The sequence below is a fragment of the Carcharhinus amblyrhynchos genome, chromosome 3, assembly GCF_965287045.1.
Source record: "Carcharhinus amblyrhynchos chromosome 3, sCarAmb.v2.hapA, whole genome shotgun sequence".
NCBI classification, from domain to species: Eukaryota; Metazoa; Chordata; class Chondrichthyes; order Carcharhiniformes; family Carcharhinidae; genus Carcharhinus; species Carcharhinus amblyrhynchos.
The window spans coordinates 23,594,666-23,612,276 of NC_137326.1; the positions used below are offsets into that span (position 1 = coordinate 23,594,666).

General features: G+C 42.1%; 1 protein-coding gene across 1 annotated transcript in view; it reads right to left on the minus strand.

The window, feature by feature from the left end:
- Nucleotides 1–17,611, minus strand: part of nup210 (nucleoporin 210) — a 124,524-nt gene that overhangs the window by 66,634 nt on the left and 40,279 nt on the right. Inside the window, exons 8-11 of the mRNA XM_080182247.1 lie at nucleotides 15,270–15,338; nucleotides 11,682–11,788; nucleotides 9,856–9,996; nucleotides 3,202–3,339 (exon numbers count right to left, since the gene is read on the minus strand). Coding sequence (XP_080038373.1) covers nucleotides 3,202–3,339; nucleotides 9,856–9,996; nucleotides 11,682–11,788; nucleotides 15,270–15,338 — 455 coding nt within the window. The remainder of the gene's footprint in view (nucleotides 1–3,201; nucleotides 3,340–9,855; nucleotides 9,997–11,681; nucleotides 11,789–15,269; nucleotides 15,339–17,611) is intronic.

Consider the following 17,611-nt stretch of genomic DNA (forward strand, 5'->3'; position numbering starts at 1 on the left):
AAACATATTAAAGGAAAAAATAGTAAACATTAGTCATTAAAAAATACTGTAAATGTGATCACAATCAACAGAATCATATTTGAATGCATTTGGAAATGTGGATTCAATATTCTGGAGAATTACAGGACATTGTATCACACAACTTGGCAAAATAAACTATTATGTCCCTATAGCCTTGGCCCAAACATGGACAGAGTTGCTGAATCCCAGTGATACATGAAGATGACTTCCATTCACAACAAGATAGCAGTCAGCGAACTGTGGCACCAAAGCGTTCTGTACAATTGAAGTCAGTGAGGATTAAGGGGAAACTCCCCTGTATTGGGAGCCATAACCAACAGAAAGACAAATGTTGGAGGCTAGTCATCACTTTGGAATTCACCAGAGCAGTGTCCAACCTATCTTCAGCTGCTTCAGTAATCCCTCTCCATCGTAGTGTCAGAAATGAGATTATTCTTCCATAATTGCAGCGTTCATCGCCATTCAGAATGGAGCAACTCACACCTGCATGCAGGTTTGGCTGAAGAATGGCAAGTAGGGTTTACATCAAGTCCCAGATAATGACCAACTCTAGATGAGAGCATCTCAAGGACTCCTTGAAGGTGAACATCAAGGCTGGAATTTTACCGGCGTGTCAGCTCCAATTCCAGGGGCGAGCTCGGCATTCTCCGTTGGCCTCGGGTGGGATCGTGCGAAACTTAGGCAGATGTCCCAAGATATGAGGGATTTCCACCACAGTCTGGGGACAAGGCAAACTACTCGGGGAGCAAACTCAAGCAGTGATGTTGCTAGGCAGCCAAGGATGAAAGTCAAGCTAGAAAGAATGGCACTCTGAACAAATCAGCCAATTCACCTTTAACCACACATTGGAGTCAAACAGGAACACAGGAGGGTGTTGCTACAGCTTTGTATTTAGCAGTTGGCAAGTTAGGCATTTTGTTTCCTACACATCTTTCTGCATCCTCCAAAAGTTCAATGGCATTGTCATCCAAGACATCAACAACATCCTAGTGTCATCTCTGACCAGAAACTCAAGTAGATCAGTCACATTATGCAATGGCTTTTACAGCAGGTAAGGGCATAAATATGAATACAAGCTTCTGCACTGAAACAATATATAAGCAATGGATTAAAGAGCAGCTTTGCACAAAGATAATTTTCACCATTTATTACCAAGTTAACTGCCAGCTAATACTGTACTCAATATCCAGATTATAGTCTTCACAAAACCAGTGAGTAAATTTTATGCCCCCATTCTCTGAATGTCGCCACCCATTTGCACTGTGCTATTCAACTGATTTTAAACCATATGGTGGAGATGCTGGCGTTGGACTGGGGTGAGCACAATAAAAAGTCTCACAATACCAGGTTAAAGTCCAACAGGTTTATTTGAAATCACGAGTTTTCACAGCACTATTCCATCAGGTGAGTGGACTTCAGGTCAGGTGCCCACTCACCGGATGAAGGAGCAGTGCTCTGAAAGCTTGTGATTTCAAATAAACCTGTTGGACTTTAACCCGGTTTTGTGAGACTTCTAACTATTTTAAATCATTCATTGGAGATCTTATCAATAATTGGTGCAGCAATGAAAAGTTGAAAAGAAACAGGGACAAAGTAGAAGGAGAATCAATATCACTGGTTTCCATTAGTTATTCAACATGGCTGCTTCTTGTACGTAGACTCATCTAAGGTGCCGCACAAGAGGATGTTACAGAAGGTCAGGGGGCATAGAGTTGGGGGTAGGGTGTTAGCATGGATAGGGGATTGGCTGTCAAATAGGAGGCAGAGAGTGGGTGTCAATGGGTGCTATTCGGATTGGCGGTTGGTGACTAGTGGAGTGCCCCAGGGGTCGGTGCTGGGGCCTCAGCTGTTTACCATTTATATAGATGATCTGGAGGAGGGAACCAAGTGTATGGTGTCGAAATTTGCTGACGACACCAAGATTGATGGAACAGCAAATTGTGCGGAGGGTGTGGAAAGTCTGCAGAGAGATCTAGATAGGCTGGGCGAATGGGCCAGGAACTGGCAAATGGAATTTAATGTTGGCAAGTGTGAAGTTGTCCACTTTGGTAGGAATAATGGTAGGAAGGACTACTACTTACATGGCGAAAAACTGCAGCATGTGATGGTGCAGAGGGGCCTCGGGGTCCTTGTGCATGAGTCACAAAAACCCAGCCTGCAGGTGCAGCAGGTGGTCAGGAAGGCAAATGGGATGCTGGCCTTCATAGCGAGGGGGATTGAATATAAAAGTAGGGAGGTCTTGTTGCAACTGTACAGGGCACTGGTGAGGCCGCAGCTGGAGTACTGTGTGCAGTTTTGGTCGCCACACTTACGCAAGGATATTTTGGCCTTGGAGGGAGTGCAGAGGAGGTTCACTAGGCTGATACCAGAGTTGAGGGGGTTGAGCTATGAGGAGAGGCTGAATAAACTAGGCTTGTACTCGTTAGAGTTTAGGAGAATGAGGGGAGATCTCATTGAGACATATAAGATGATGAATGGGATGGATAGGATAGAGGTGGAGAGGCTCTTCCTGCTCAGAAAGGACAGCAGGACTAGAGGGCACAGCCTCAAGATAAGGGGGAGGCGGTTTAGAATGGAGTTGAGGAGGAACTTCTTCACTCAAAGGGTGGTGAATCTCTGGAATTCTCTGCCCGTTGAAGTGGTGGAGGCTGCCTCGCTAAATATTTTTAAGACGCGGGTTGATGGGTTTTTGATAAGCGAGGGGATTAAGGGTTATGGGGAGAGGGCGGGAAAGTGGAACTGAGCCACGACAGATCAGCCATGATCTTATTGAATGGCGGGGCAGGCTCGAAGGGCCGGATGGCCTACTCCTGCTCCTATTTCTTATGTTCTTATGTTCGGCGTTCTAACATGACTGTGGTGCAAGTTTGCCGACCTCCATGACTTTCCAAAATAAGGTCCGAGGAAGAATTGCCTGGTTTTTCATGACAGTTGGTCTTTCTAACTTGCCATTTATTCTTTGCTGCTTGAAGGAGACAACACCATTCGAGACTGCCCCCAAATGGTTTTTCCTTGTTCTATTTGTGTATGTGTGGTGGGCATGATACATTTCCTTTAATGTGATTAAGGAAATAAACTAATGCTGATATCTACCTGCAACATGGAGCTTGTCATTGCAAGAAACTGTATACATGTAATGAATATCAAAAAAATACATTATGTTAACAGAATGAAATGCACCTTTATTGCATATTGATAAGTTCCAGCCACCTGCTGCCAAGGAAATGTCAAAATACTTGGCGTAAGAACTATTGGATTGTAAATTTCTACTTCCTGCTGATTTTGCACAGGGATCGACAGGGAATGCACAACTCCATTCTGAAAGTCAAACAAAAAAAAAGTTGCAAACATATTAGTACAATTGAGCTATACTCCAAGAACCATAATAAAGACTTTCTCCAGGAACCTAGGCAAAGAGAAGATGGTACACATTTTAAACACCTAAACCATTTAAGTTAATGAAACCAAAACCTTCAGAGTTTGCCATCTGCAGTTTACCACAACAGCATATAGCATGTCTTCATTCATTAAAAAGCAGATTTTTGGTAACTTATAGAAAAGCTACCAAATACAGGAAAAGGCAGTGGAGTAAGTCATACTGTCACTGGATTAGTAATCTAGAGAACCAGAGTAAAGCTTGGGGGACCAAGGTTCAAACCCCACCGCGGCAGATAGACAGCAGCGGTTCGAGGTGGCAGTTTAACACCATATTCTCAAAGATAATTAGGGATGGGCAATAAACGCTGACCTAGAGAGATTCGTGAAATGAGTTTTAAAAAACCTTACTCACTACAGCCACAGGACTAATTCTAAGTTGGCGGATTCATTTCTTACAACAACTTGGAGTTTCAGTCTTAAGTCAGTTTTCTTTTTAAAAACAAAATATTTTCAATTTCTCACCCAGTGACTTGGATATAGAACCACAGAACACTACAGCACAGAAACAGGCCCTTTGGCCCTTCTTGGCTTTGCTGAACCATTTTTCTGCCTAGTCCCACTGACCTGCACCCAGACCATATCCCTCCACACCCTTCTCATCCATGAACCTGTCCAAGTTTTCCTTAAAAGTGAGCCCGCATTTACCACTACATCTGGCAGCTCATTCCACACTCCCACCACTCTCTAGATGAAGAACCCTGCCCCCACTTTATTTCCTTTTAAACTTTTCCCCCTTCACCCTTAACCCATGTCCTCTAGTTGTTTTCTCCTCTAGCCTCAGTGGAAAAAGCCTGCTTGCGTTCACTCTATCTATACCCATCATAATTTTATTCACCTCTATCAAATCTCCCCTCATTCCTCTACGTTCCAGGGAATAATCGTCCTCTGTAACTCAGTTTCTCAAGTCCCAGCAACATCCTTGTAAACCTTCTCTGTACTCTTTCAACCTTATTAATATCCTTCCTGTAATTAGATGACGAAATGGCACACAACACTCTAAATTCAGCTTCAGCAATGTCTTACACAACCTCACCATAACATTCCAACTCTTATACTCAATACTTTGATTTATAAAGGCCAATGTTCCAAAATCACTCTTTACGACCCTATCTATCTGTGATGCCACTTTTAGGGAATTACGTATCTGTATTCCCAGATCCCTCTTCTACTGCATTCTTCAGTATCCTACCATTTACCTTGTATGTTCTACCTTGGTTTGTCCTTCCAAAGTACAATACCTCACAATTTTCTGCATTAAACTCCATCTGCCATTTTTCAGCCCATTTTTCTAAGTGGTCCAAATCCCTCTGCAAGATTTGAAAATCTTCCTCACTGTCCACTACACCTCCAATCTTTGTATTTGCTGATCCAATTTATCACATTATCTTCCAGATCATTGATACAGTTGACAAACAATGGACCCGGCGCTGATCCCTGTGGCACACCACTAGTTACAGGCCTCCACGTAGAGATTCCGGGATGATATTTTGGCCTTGGAGGGAGTGCAGAGGAGGTTTACTAGGCTGATACCGGAGTTGAGGGGGTTGAGCTATGAGGAGAGGCTGAATAAACTAGGCTTGTACTCATTAGAGTTTAGAAGAATGAGGGGAGATCTCATTGAGACGTATAAGATGATGAATGGGATGGATAGGATAGAGGTGGAGAGACTCTTCCCGCTCAAAAAAGACAGTAGGACTAGGGGGCACAGCCTCAAGATAAAAGGGGGGCGGTTTAGAACGGAGTTGAGGAGGAACTTCTTCACTCAAAGGGTGGTGAATCTCTGGAATTCTCTGCCCGTTGAAGTGGTGGAGGCTGCCTCGCTAAATATTTTTAAGACGCGGGTTGATGGGTTTTTGATAAGAGAGGGGATTAAGGGTTATGGGGAGAAAGCGGGAAAGTGGAACTGAGCAGCGACAGATCAGCCATGATCTTATTGAATGGCGGGGCAGGCTCGAAGGGCTAGATGGCCTACTCCTGCTCCTATTTCTTATGTTCTTAGAAGCAATCCCCCACTACCACTCGCTGGCTTCTTCCATTGAGCCAATGTCTAATCCAATTTACTACCTCTCCATGTATAGCAACTGAACCTTCCTAACTAACATCCCATCCGGGACCTTGTCAAAGACCTTACTGAAGGTCATGTGGACAACATCCACTGCCTTCCCTTCATCCACTTCCCTGGTAACCTCCTCGAATGGTTAAACATGACCTACCACGCACAAAGCCATGTTGACTCTCCCTAATAAGTCCCTGTCTATCCAAGTATTTATAGATCCTACCTCTTAGTACTTCTTCCAATAATTTACCTATTACTGTCATCAAGCTTACCGGTCTATAATTTCCCGGATTACTTTTTTAAACAACGGAACAACATGAGCTATCCTCCAATCGTCCGGCACCTCACCCGTGGATACCAACATTTTAAATATATCTGCCAGGGCCCCTGCAACTTCAATGCTAGTCTCCTTCAAGATCTGAGGGAATACCCTGTCTGGTCCTGGGGATTTATCTACTCTGATTTGCCTCAAGACAGCAAGCATCTATCTAGGTTCCATGACCTCCCTATTTGTTTGCCTCATTTCCGTAGGCTCCATGCCAGTTTCCTTAGTAAATACGGATGCAAAAAGCCCATTTAATATCTCCCCCATTTCTTTTGGTTCCATACAAAGCCAACCACTCTGATCTTCAAGAGGACCAATTTTATCTCTTACTATCCTTTTGCTCTTAACATACCTGTAGCTGTTAAGATTATCCTCCACCTTGACTGCCAAAGCAACCTCATGTCTTCTTTTAGCCCTCCTGATTTCCTTCTTAAATAGTTTCTTGCACTTTTTATACTCAAGCATCTTATTTGTTCCCTGCTGCCTACACACGTTGTACATCTCTCTCTTTTTCTTTATCAGATGTGCAATATCCCTTGAGAACCAAGGTTCCTTATTCTTATTCACTTTGCCTTTAATCCTGACAGCAACAAACAAACTCTGCACTCTTAATATTTCTCCTTTGAAAGTCTCCCGCTTACCAATCACATCCTTGCCAGAAAACAGCCTGTCCCAATCCATGTGTTTTAGATCCTTTCTCATTTCTTTAAATTTGGCCTTTTTCCAGTTCAGAACCTCAACCTGAGGACCAGATCTATCTTTATCCATGAACAAGTTGAAACTAATGGCGTTTATGATCACTGGAACCAAAGTGTTCCCCTACACACAATTCCGTCACTTGTCCTAACTCATTTCCTAATAAGAGATCTAATATTGCATTGGTACCTCTATATATTGATTCAGAAAATTTTCCTGAACACATTTTACAAACTCCACCCCATCTAAAAGTATGGGAGTCCCAATCTATATGTAGAAAATTAAAATCCCCTGCTATCACAACTTTAATGTTTTTGGCAGTTGGCTGCTACCTCTCTGCAGATTTGCTCCTCCAATTCTCACTGACTATTGGATGGTCTATAATACAACTCCATTAATGTGGTCATACCTTTCCTGTTTCTCAGCTCCACCCATATGGCCTCGGTAGACAAGCCCTCTAATCTATGTGGATAAATTTAAGAACAATACACTCCTTCACATATATAAAATGTTCAAAGGAATAACTTATCCTGCCATTTTTAAAAGATATTTTATAGATGTATTTAATAGGACTGCGTGGAATCAAGAATGTCATATAACAATGCAAACAATGATCAAAGCAAGATGTGAAATGAACTGGTTAGTATGAAACAGGATGAATTTCCTAATAATTTGTAGTTATATTCACTAGTCCATATTTCAGTTTGCTGCTACAATAAAGGAAAGTTCAATCAACATATTTGCACAGAGACATGTACAAGTATGAAGAACTTCCACTTTCCAATTCAAATCAACTTTGATACAAATCAGCATTCCAACAAGTAATCAGTAGTCATACTAAGACAGACAGATCATGTAGTCCCATAAAAAGCAATGAGATAATGGCCACGTATCGGCTGTAGTGATGTTGGTTGCGGGATACAGATTGACAAGGGCACCATGCAGAATGCACTGCTTTTAAGTAATGAAGTGGGCAGCTTTTATATCGTGCCTTTCACCATTTCAGGACATCACAAATTTCTTTACATCCAGTGTGCAGTTCTAGTATTTTACTCCATGATGTCATTGCACATAGCAGAGTTGACAGCAGCCAGGAGTACGTCACCTCATCAGAGCTGTGTTTTAGGCGGCACCCTTTAATTTGTAAGTAAAGTGGATTGGCCAGAGTGCCTGTCACTCAGAGAGGCAGTCAGTTTTCTGGGCCGGGGTTGCAGTCAGATTTGGGCAGTGAGCTTGGTCAACAGTCAGATGGGGCAGGTGAGCTGAGAGAAAGAAGAGGAAATAGGGATGAAGAGTGGGAATGATTGGGGAAGTTGAGGAATAGGAAGAATGGGGGGCAAGGAGGAGGAGCAGGGAGATGGAGGTGAGGGGAATCAGGATGATGGGATGGGGAGGAGGAGAGGGGGATGATGGGGGTGAAGAAGCTGAGCGTGGGTGATGCTGGGGGGAGGGGGAGGAGCAGGGGAATGGAGATGAGGGGAATGAGGAAAATGGGGGTGAGATGGTGTTGCAGGGGGGCAATGGTGGGGGAGAGGAGAAGATGTGGGCACAATGGGGAGGAGTGTGATAGGGTGGAGCAGGAGACAATGGGAATGAGGAAGAGGAGCGGTGACGATGGGGTAAAGGGGAGAACGATGGAGTGAGGGGGAGGAGTGGGGGGTTGGAAGTGAGGGGAGGATTGATGATGGGAATGAGAGGAGGATGGCAAACATGTGATGGTACTGGCAGGCTGGCGCAGTGAAATGATGTTATTGGACTTCTGCGCAGAGATCAGTGTGCACATGCTGACTTGCATCAGCAGCATTGCTGCGACACCACCTTGCATTGACTGCGCTAAATTACCAGATTGTCTGTTTCCTTCCCTGTTGATATGGGGGTGGGGTGGTGGGGGGTGGTGGGGCAGGGAAGAGTAATTAGGTCTCAGCTTAACCTTTAACCCAAAAAAAAAGCACCTCCAACAATTCGGAACTCTCTTAGTACCACAGCGAAATACCAGTCTAAATGATGTACTCCTCACTGTGAGTGAGACTTCAACGCATGACTCAACTGTAATAGAACCAACACTGAGCCAAGGCTGACAACCACAATAAAGGGATAAATTGCTAACAAACCCATAAAATAATAAATAATAATCTTGTTTATTGAAGTAAATTCACAACATGGAATCCTATAACATATTAGACAATGCCATATTCTGAACTTGAGCAAAACATAGGATTTGAAAGTTATTTTTTTTCAGAATGAATCAGGTTAGTACTGAGAAATATATTACTCCTCATTAGTAAAACAAATGTCATATTTTCTAATGCATATATCTGTCGCATTCAATTTCACTACACACATTGCATTTAATCCTTCCTGAATTGCACATTCACTCTATATAGGTGCACAAAATTCTGAGTTCTAAACTGGATAATGGGTTAGGTGTTTTTGCTTAGAAACACTGAATAGTTTTATTTCAATGTATATTAAATACTATTCCAGTAAATTGGATACAATTTTGTTCAGAAACGAAGGGTGCAAAACAGAATTGAAGTTTGAAACTTCAGTTAAGACCAGTTTAATATGGAATCATAGAATCACTACAGTTCAGGAGGCCATTTGGCCCATTGATTCTTCATCAACTCTCCAACAAAGCATCCCACCCAGGCCCACTCCTCCCCATTCCCTTAATCTCTCATATTTACCCCACTAATACCCTTAACTACACATCTTGGGACACTAAGGGTCAATTTAGCGTGGTCACTCAACTTAACCCACACATCTTTGGAATGAGGGGGAAACCGGAGCACCCAGAGGAAACCCATGCAGACACAGGGACAACATGCAGACTTCACACAGTCATCCAAGTCTAGAGTTGAATCTGTGTCCCTGGCCTGTGAAGCAGGGGTGCTAACCACTGTGTCACTCTCAAAAGTATGCACAGGCTCAGTCTGGATTTGAAACCGATATCTCTTGCATACTCAATTCAATAAAATTCTCAGCACTCATATCCCCAGACTAATGAGCCAATTAAGATAATGTATGCAACCTAAGTTAAGGTCTCAGCTTTCCAATTATTAAACACACTCCAAAGCAAAATCAATGTCTGCTGCCCAATCTTATTAAAGAAGTTGCTTTCAAGTGTTGTCTGGTGGATCTAAAGAATCAGAAAATGAGAAAGGATGTAGATGTTTCACCTATTCATTGAAGGGAGAACCTTCGAACTTTAACCAGCCAAAGTTCAGTATTTTGTGCACTATTGGCTTCACCTTTTCATCATTGTGAAATGAAGACCTGGCATTAAATGGGAAGGGATTACAAAACAAAAACAACTGACCTGAGAAACTACATTGGTTAATGAAGCATCAATTATTGTTTGACCTTTCTTCAGAGCTTTGACGCGATGATACGATCCATTCACAGAGGTCTCCAGTATTTCAAAATACTCCTTTGGAATTTCAGTATTGATTCGGATATCCTAGGTTGCCATAAAGAAACGGTTTTGTACAAAAAATGTTAAGTGCAAACACAAATAATTGTACTTCAACATGAAAATACCACATCAAAATGACTCTAACCTGCGTTAGCAGTTACAGAACATGATTTCAAAAAAAAAAAGCCTCAACTCTCATGGGTTCCCTACAGTGCATGAGGCGGTCATTCAGCCCATCGAGTCTGCACCAACAACAATCCCACCCCAGGTCCCATAACCCCATGAATTTACCCTTCCAGTCCCCCTGACACTTAGGGTCAACTTATCATGGCCAATCCACCTAACCCGCACATCTTTGGACTGTGGGAGGAAACTGGAGCACCCGGAGGAAACCCATGCAGACACAGGGAGAATGTGCAGACTCACACAGTGACCCTAGATCTATGGTATTTCTTTAGTGACTCCACCAAGACAATATTCCTAACAAAGTTAATTCTCATTACTTGAATAATAAATATTGAACAGAAAAAAACAAGATTCTAAATAAATGGCTATTCTATCATTGGAAATCTAATGAAACCTGGTCTTCAGATTATTCAAATGAAAATATGTCTCTTCAAGGCAAGGTGCAACATCCTTCTGAAGGATGCACATTGTTTAGGAGGGAGTGTGAAAATACTGTGCTGCCACTTTCCCAATGTCCAATGGATCACAATGCTTAGAATGACAGCATTTCAAACTCTTTTAAAAAATATAATTTGGTAAAGCAATTATTTAGTCAAAACTAACAGTGTTAAAACTTAATCCAAAATATAGAAAACTAGTTAGTATTGGGCCAGCAAGGCAACATCAGTTGAACCAATGGCCTGAACAACACATGCCACTATTAACATACAATTCAATCAGCAACTGGATGTGAAGAGATGCCCCGTGAATTGAAAATCCAAACTTGTCGGGACAATTTCAAGCGAGCTTCCCGAAAATGGCATCTTGCCCTTAACTCCTTGTTCATTTCGTGACATTGCTGCATTTATAAGTTAACTACCCATTTAAAGTTCAGTCTAGTAAAAAATAGTGTTATTACATGATAGACTTAATGACCACCAATTAAACACACTGTCTCTGAAACTGAGTAAAAGAATACAGCCTCATCTTTTTAGAGCTTAATAACCTAAATTTAAATTTACAAAATATTCTTTATTTGCCTCTATCTCAATCGAATGCATCTTTCCCTCTATTACTCTCCATTCCTGACTCGACATTGAATCTACCCACTGTAATTCAACCTTCTGCCAGCTCTTCCTTGCTTTATTTCTCAATCTTTATATTTCATCGGCCAAGTTCCCAGAGCCCCATTCTCTTTACTGCACCAGTACCAGTTCACAATTCCAGGACAAAAGGTTTGAGCTGAAGGATGCAGGGGGCCAGCTGCAAGATGTCCTGACTGCAACAAACTCTGGCCCCTTACAGTCCATAAAAACCTGTACATACTTCTGAGAAATGTATAATTTAAATTATCAGTTTACCAATTCCCAAGATGGCTGCAAAAAGTAAACTACTTGCTACTTCACTCTGGAATGTCATCAGTTACAAAGAATAGTGGAAAAATGTGTAGCAATTTACACAAGTGTTTTGGTCTGAAGATCACTACAGTCAACATAAAACGATTGTTGACAAGTTTGATAGCACAGGTTTTTCAATGATCTAAGGATGCATAATTCGTTACTTACGTCAGAAAGATAAAGCTTATTACTTTCTTTGTCAAACACTTCGATAGTTAGTCCATAGACTTTGCCAGTTTCCAAAATCCATCTGTCTCCAGGGTGAACTGTAAAACCTATGCAGAGATACATTAAAAAAGTATAAAGATCCTCTGCCTTCAACATAATTTTCTCACCTCCCTGTCTAAATTAATTGCCTTTTGTACAAAGGGAAGTTGACAAGATACTTTTCCCTTTAAGTTTTGCACATTTAAACATCAACATGGGGATGCTATCATAAGCTTGTGTCAAATTCCTTTGACTGAGCCACAAGAGATCAAGATGAAAATAGCACTCAAGCCAATAAGGCGTGAACCTGGGAGGTGTGTGTGCATCAGTGTAAATGTTTGTGTTCCTCACTCAAGGATGAACTTAAATGAAGCATTGTTATTTCCCTTCGTTGTGCAACATGGAATAATAGGCAGTGTTGGGAATCTGAAACAAAAACAAAGCACTGGAAGAATTCAGCAGGTCTGACAGCATCTATGGAGGAGGAAAACTACAATCCAAATTATTTTTCCATTTGACGACTATTGCCCATGTCCCACAAACAGGGTAGATGCTTCCCCTGGTTGGGGATGGAGGGTCTAGAACGTCTTAAGGTAAGAGGTAAGCAATTTAGGACAGAGATGAGGAGGAATTTCTTCAATCAGAGAGTGATGGATCTTTGAAATCCTCTACCTCAGAGACTGTTGAGGTTCAGTCAGTCATTGAGTATGCTCAAAGCACAGGGTGATGGATTTCTGGATAACAATGGAATCAAGAGGTATGGGACAGTGCTGCCACTTAACTAGATCATGGCTGATGTTCTACCTCATGCCGTGAGGTAGAATGTCAGCCATGATCTAGTTAAATGGCAGACCAGGCTTAAGGAACTGAATGGTCTATTCCTGTTCCTACGGAACAGGGTAAATGTTTCGAATCAAAAATGACTTTTCTTCAGAGAGGTAGGAATGAGAACGCTGCTGTCTGGGTGGCTGCTCAGCATTGCAAAAGCCTTTACAAATGAAGAACATTGACATCAGGCCCAATTAAGTTCCCAGATTGGATCACGGAAGGTTTCCTCCCCAAACCACCAGAATACTCTGTTACCAAAGAGTTATTTTGTCACCAATATTTAGTGCTGACATTCCTGAAACGAAATCTGTGATAAGTAAGTGATTGTCAGTACCAGTATATTGAGAACTTAACTCCTATGAAATAATTTTCTAAATGAGAGTTACATTTATTTACTGGAATTAGTCCTGGTTACATTGGTGGAAATGCCAGGTTATTAGGGCAGACACTCATGTTACCGCTATGCAGCCTTACTTACGCAGTATGTTTTTTAAGATGGTGCCGGAGTGAGGCAACTTCTTGCAAGCTGTGCCCAGCATATCTTCTAATTCTGTCTTTTATTCTCATTCTATGCTTCTAAAACTTCATTCTAACTCTTTTAAGCTATGACTATAATACTAATGCACTCTCTCATTTCCTTCTCTATGAATGGTATGCTTTGCCTGTATAGTGCGCAAGAAATAATACTTTTCACTGTATGTTAATACATGTGGCAATAATAAATCAAATCAAATCAGTAGACAGGGGTGGGGTGGGGGTGACTTCTCAGTCAAAACTGAAACAGAATTCAGGTAACTTTCTCTAGACGGATGTTGTACACACAGGGTGCCTCAGTGGTTAGCACTGTTGCCTCACAGCCCCAGGGACCTGGGTTTGATTCTGGCCTCAGACCACTGTCTGTGTGGAGTCTGCACATTCTCCCCGTATCAGGGTGGGTTTCCTCTGGGTGCTCCAGTTTCCTCCCACAGTCCAAAAATGTGCAGATTAGGTTGATTGGCCATGTTAAAATTGTCCCTTAGTGTAGGTTAGCGGGGCAAATGTGTAGGGTTATAGGCATAGGGCCAGGGGTGGGATTGTGGCCTGCATAGACTTGATGGGCTGAATGGCCCCTTTCTGTACTGTAGGGATTCTTTGACAATTCTTAGAATTAAGAAATGGATAGAACATAAATAGGATCTTCCATCTTTTAAAGGGTTGATCAATTGTCCTCAACAACCTACTGACTCCTGACAACTGCATGCAAAAACCTCAGCAACTATTTGTTCCAGAAGGCGGCCATGAAATCTTTGGATAGACCCATCTATCAAAGACGTGCATTATTTTATGCTGGAGCATCCCGTCATGGACACATTTCTGGTCCATTTCCAAAGCAGCTTGAAGCAAGCAGTCTAAGTATATAAAAATATTATACTATGCAGAACGAAAAATCTATTAGCTGAATGGCAAAAGCTATTCAAACAATCAAATGGCCAGATAAACACATTTATGTTTGGTTTTTCTTGCTGAGTGGCTACTTGAACCAAATTGCCATGAATTGAAGAAACAAACAAAATTATGATTCCACAGTCAGGCCTTATGTGGCTTTCCTGTTGCTGGAATAAAGTAAAGGAACAGGCTATCTGGACGATGAACTATTCATTTATATGCTAACTTATTTTTCAATTTATTTAAAAGCTTACTAATTCAATGTTAGCATAAAGGAGGGCTTTACCAAATTACTTTTCAGCCCTTCGAGGCTGTGACTTGAAAGGATAAAAACAATTAATCTATGAACTCCAAAGATGTGCGAGTTGGGTTGATTGGCCATGCTAAATTGCCATTAGTGTCAGGGACACTAGCTAGGGAAATACATGGGGTGATGGTGATGGGATCTGGTTGGTGTAGACTCAATGGGTCTAATGGCCTCCTTCTGCATCATTGAGATTGTGTGATTCTGAACTGTGGTAGATTGGAATATACAGAAAGCAAGGAAGAAGCTCTTCAGCTCTCCAATGAAATGAAAGTGATACCGATGTTGATAATTTGTCTCAATATTGGGGAGCACGATGGCGCAGTGGTTAGCACTGCTGCCTCAGAGCGCCAGGGACCCGTGTTTGATTCATGGCTTGGATCGCTGTCTGTGCAGAGTCTGCATGTTCTCTCCGTGTCTGCATGGGTTTCCTCCAGGTGCCCTGGTTTCCTCCCACAGTACGAAAGATATACCGGTTACGTGCATTGGCCATGTTAAATTCTCCCTCAGTGTACCCAAACAGGCATCGGAGTGTGGCGACTAGGGAATTTTCACATTGCAGTGTTGATGTAAGCCTACTTGTGATGAATAAATAAACCTTTCTATCTGGAGCATCACTCGGCCAAAATGAAATGGACTGAAAAATCAAGTTCACCATTAGTTATAAACTAGTCTTAAGGAGTCTATAAAATAATGAGGGCACAGATCAGACAGATAGTCAGTATCTTTTGCCAAAGGTAGGGGATTCTAAAACTAGAGGACATAGGTTTGCGATAAGAGGGGAGAGATACTAAAGTGTCCAGAGGGGCAATTTTTTCACACAGAGGGTGGTGAGTGTCTGGAACAATCTGTCAGAGGCAGTAGTAGAGGGGGTACAATTTTGTCTTTTAAAAAACATTTGAGACAGTTACATGGGTAAGATAGATATAGAGGGATATGGGCCAAATGCTATCCCCCCCCCCCCCCCCATTCCGCCCCGTTTAAATACTAACCTAGGTAACGTGGCTCAACGACATAAATCGTGCAGTTTGGTAACCGGGAGACTCCCTGCATTCGAATACCTAAGCCATCTGTTAAGGTCATGCAAGATTTTCTCAAATAGAAGTGAAAATTTCTCCGGATTTCAAAACACTCAGAGGTCATTCATATTGTACAATATCCATAAAGCCAAGGGTTAATTTCTTATAAAGCTATTTTGCTGACCAGTTCCAAAGCTCAATCCAAATTTTTAACACCATTTTATTACAGTTTATATTTCATGTAAATATATCAACACTGTTTCCAGTTCACATGCTTGCAGTCAACCAAACGTCATTTTGCAATCCAGGAAATTATGAAATCCGGAAATGGCTTAGTTGCAAGCAACCTAGGCTAGACAGGCTACAGCGTAATAAACAATTTCAAAATTTGCAGATGACACAAAACTTCGAAGTACTGTGAACCGTGAGAATGTTAGAGATAAACTTCAAAAAGACGCAGAAAGGCTGGTGAAATGGCAGATAAAATTTAATGCAGAAAAATTTGAAGTTATTCATTTTGGTAGGAATAACAAAGGAGGCAATATAAAATAGAAGATACAGTTCCAAAGCATGAGCAGAGGAATCTGGGCGCCTGTGTGCACAAATCAGAGAAGATGATTGAGAGTGAACTTGTTAATAACGCATGTGGGTCCTGGGTTTATACTTAGGGGCATAAAAGTACAAAAGAAAGAAAGTTACGATGAAACTTAATACAACACTCGTTTAGTTTCAATGTGTACATCTCATTTTGGGCACCACACTTTAGGGAGGATGTGAAAGCAATAGAGAGGTTGCAGAAAAAATTCACGAAGAAGATTGGAGAAATTGGGACTGTTCTTGGAGAAGTGGTAAATCAGAAGAGATTCAATGGACATGTTGAAAATCACTATGGGTGGGAGAGGGTAGAGAAGGAGAAACTGCTCTCACTGGTCAAACAAAATAATGAGGGCACAGATATGGTAGATAGTCAACATCTTTTCCCAAAGGTAGGGGAGTCTAAAACTAGATGGCATAGGCTTAAGGTGAGGTTTCGCCGTGACTTCATTGCAACGTTAATGTAAACCTACTTGTGAAGCCAGTGAATAAACTTAAAAAAGGGAGAGAGATACAAAGCGGAGGGCGGGGGGGGGGGGGGGGGGAATTAAATAACTTTATTGTTATTCCTGCCAAAATGAATGACCTTACATTTTTTCTGGAACAAGCTGCCAGTGACAATAGTAGAGATGGGTGCAATTTTGTCTTTTAAAAAGTATTTAGATAGTTATGTGAGTAAGATGGGTGTAGAGAGATGTGGGCCAAACATGGGCAATTGGGACTAGTTTAGTGGTAAAAACTGGGTGGAATGGACACGATGGGCCGAAAGGCCTGTTTCCATGCTGTAAACCTCTACGATGGAAAACCAGACTAAACTTGTGTGGCAAAAGAAGCAAATCTTACACAAGGAACATGTTATACAGCAAGTGGGAGCGCACTGCCCGAGTGGAGGCAGATTCAATACTGGCTTTCAAAATAGAATTGAATAATTACCCAAAAAGGAAAAATGTGCAGACCTCTGGGGAGAGAGAGTTGGGCAGAGGGACTTACTGATTTGCTCTTGGAGAGCTGGTGGGGACACAATGGACTGAATGGCTTGATCATTCTAAGATACAACGTTGCTGAAAAAACGTATTGAAGTACAAGTCTCTGTTACAGTTCAAGTTGTAAATAAGAACATAAGAACATAAGAAATAGGAGCAGGAGTAGGCCATCTAGCCCTTCGAGCCTGCCCCGCCATTCAATAAGATCATGGCTGATCTGTTGTGGCTCAGTTCCACTTTCCCGCCCTCTCCCCATAACCCTTAATCCCCTCTCTTATCAAGAACCCATCAACCCGCTTCTTAAAAATATTTAGCGAGGCAGCCTCCACCACTTCAACGGGCAGAGAATTCCAGAGATTCACCACCCTTTGAGTGAAGAAGTTCCTCCTCAACTCCGTTCTAAACCGCCTCCCCTTTATCTTGAGGCTGTGCCCCCTAGTCCTACTGTCTTTTTTGAGCGGGAAGAGTCTCTCCACCTCTATCCTATCCATCCCATTCATCATCTTATACGTCTCAATGAGATCTCCCCTCATTCTTCTAAACTCTAACGAGTACAAGCCTAGTTTATTCAGCCTCTCCTCATAGCTCAATCCCCTCAACTCCGGTATCAGCCTAGTAAACCTCCTCTGCACTCCCTCCAGGGCCAAAATATCCTTGCGCAGGTGCGGCGCCCAAAACTGCACACAGTATCCAAGGCTATTTTCAAACTCCATTGGGGTTCCAGTTACTAACGCTGTC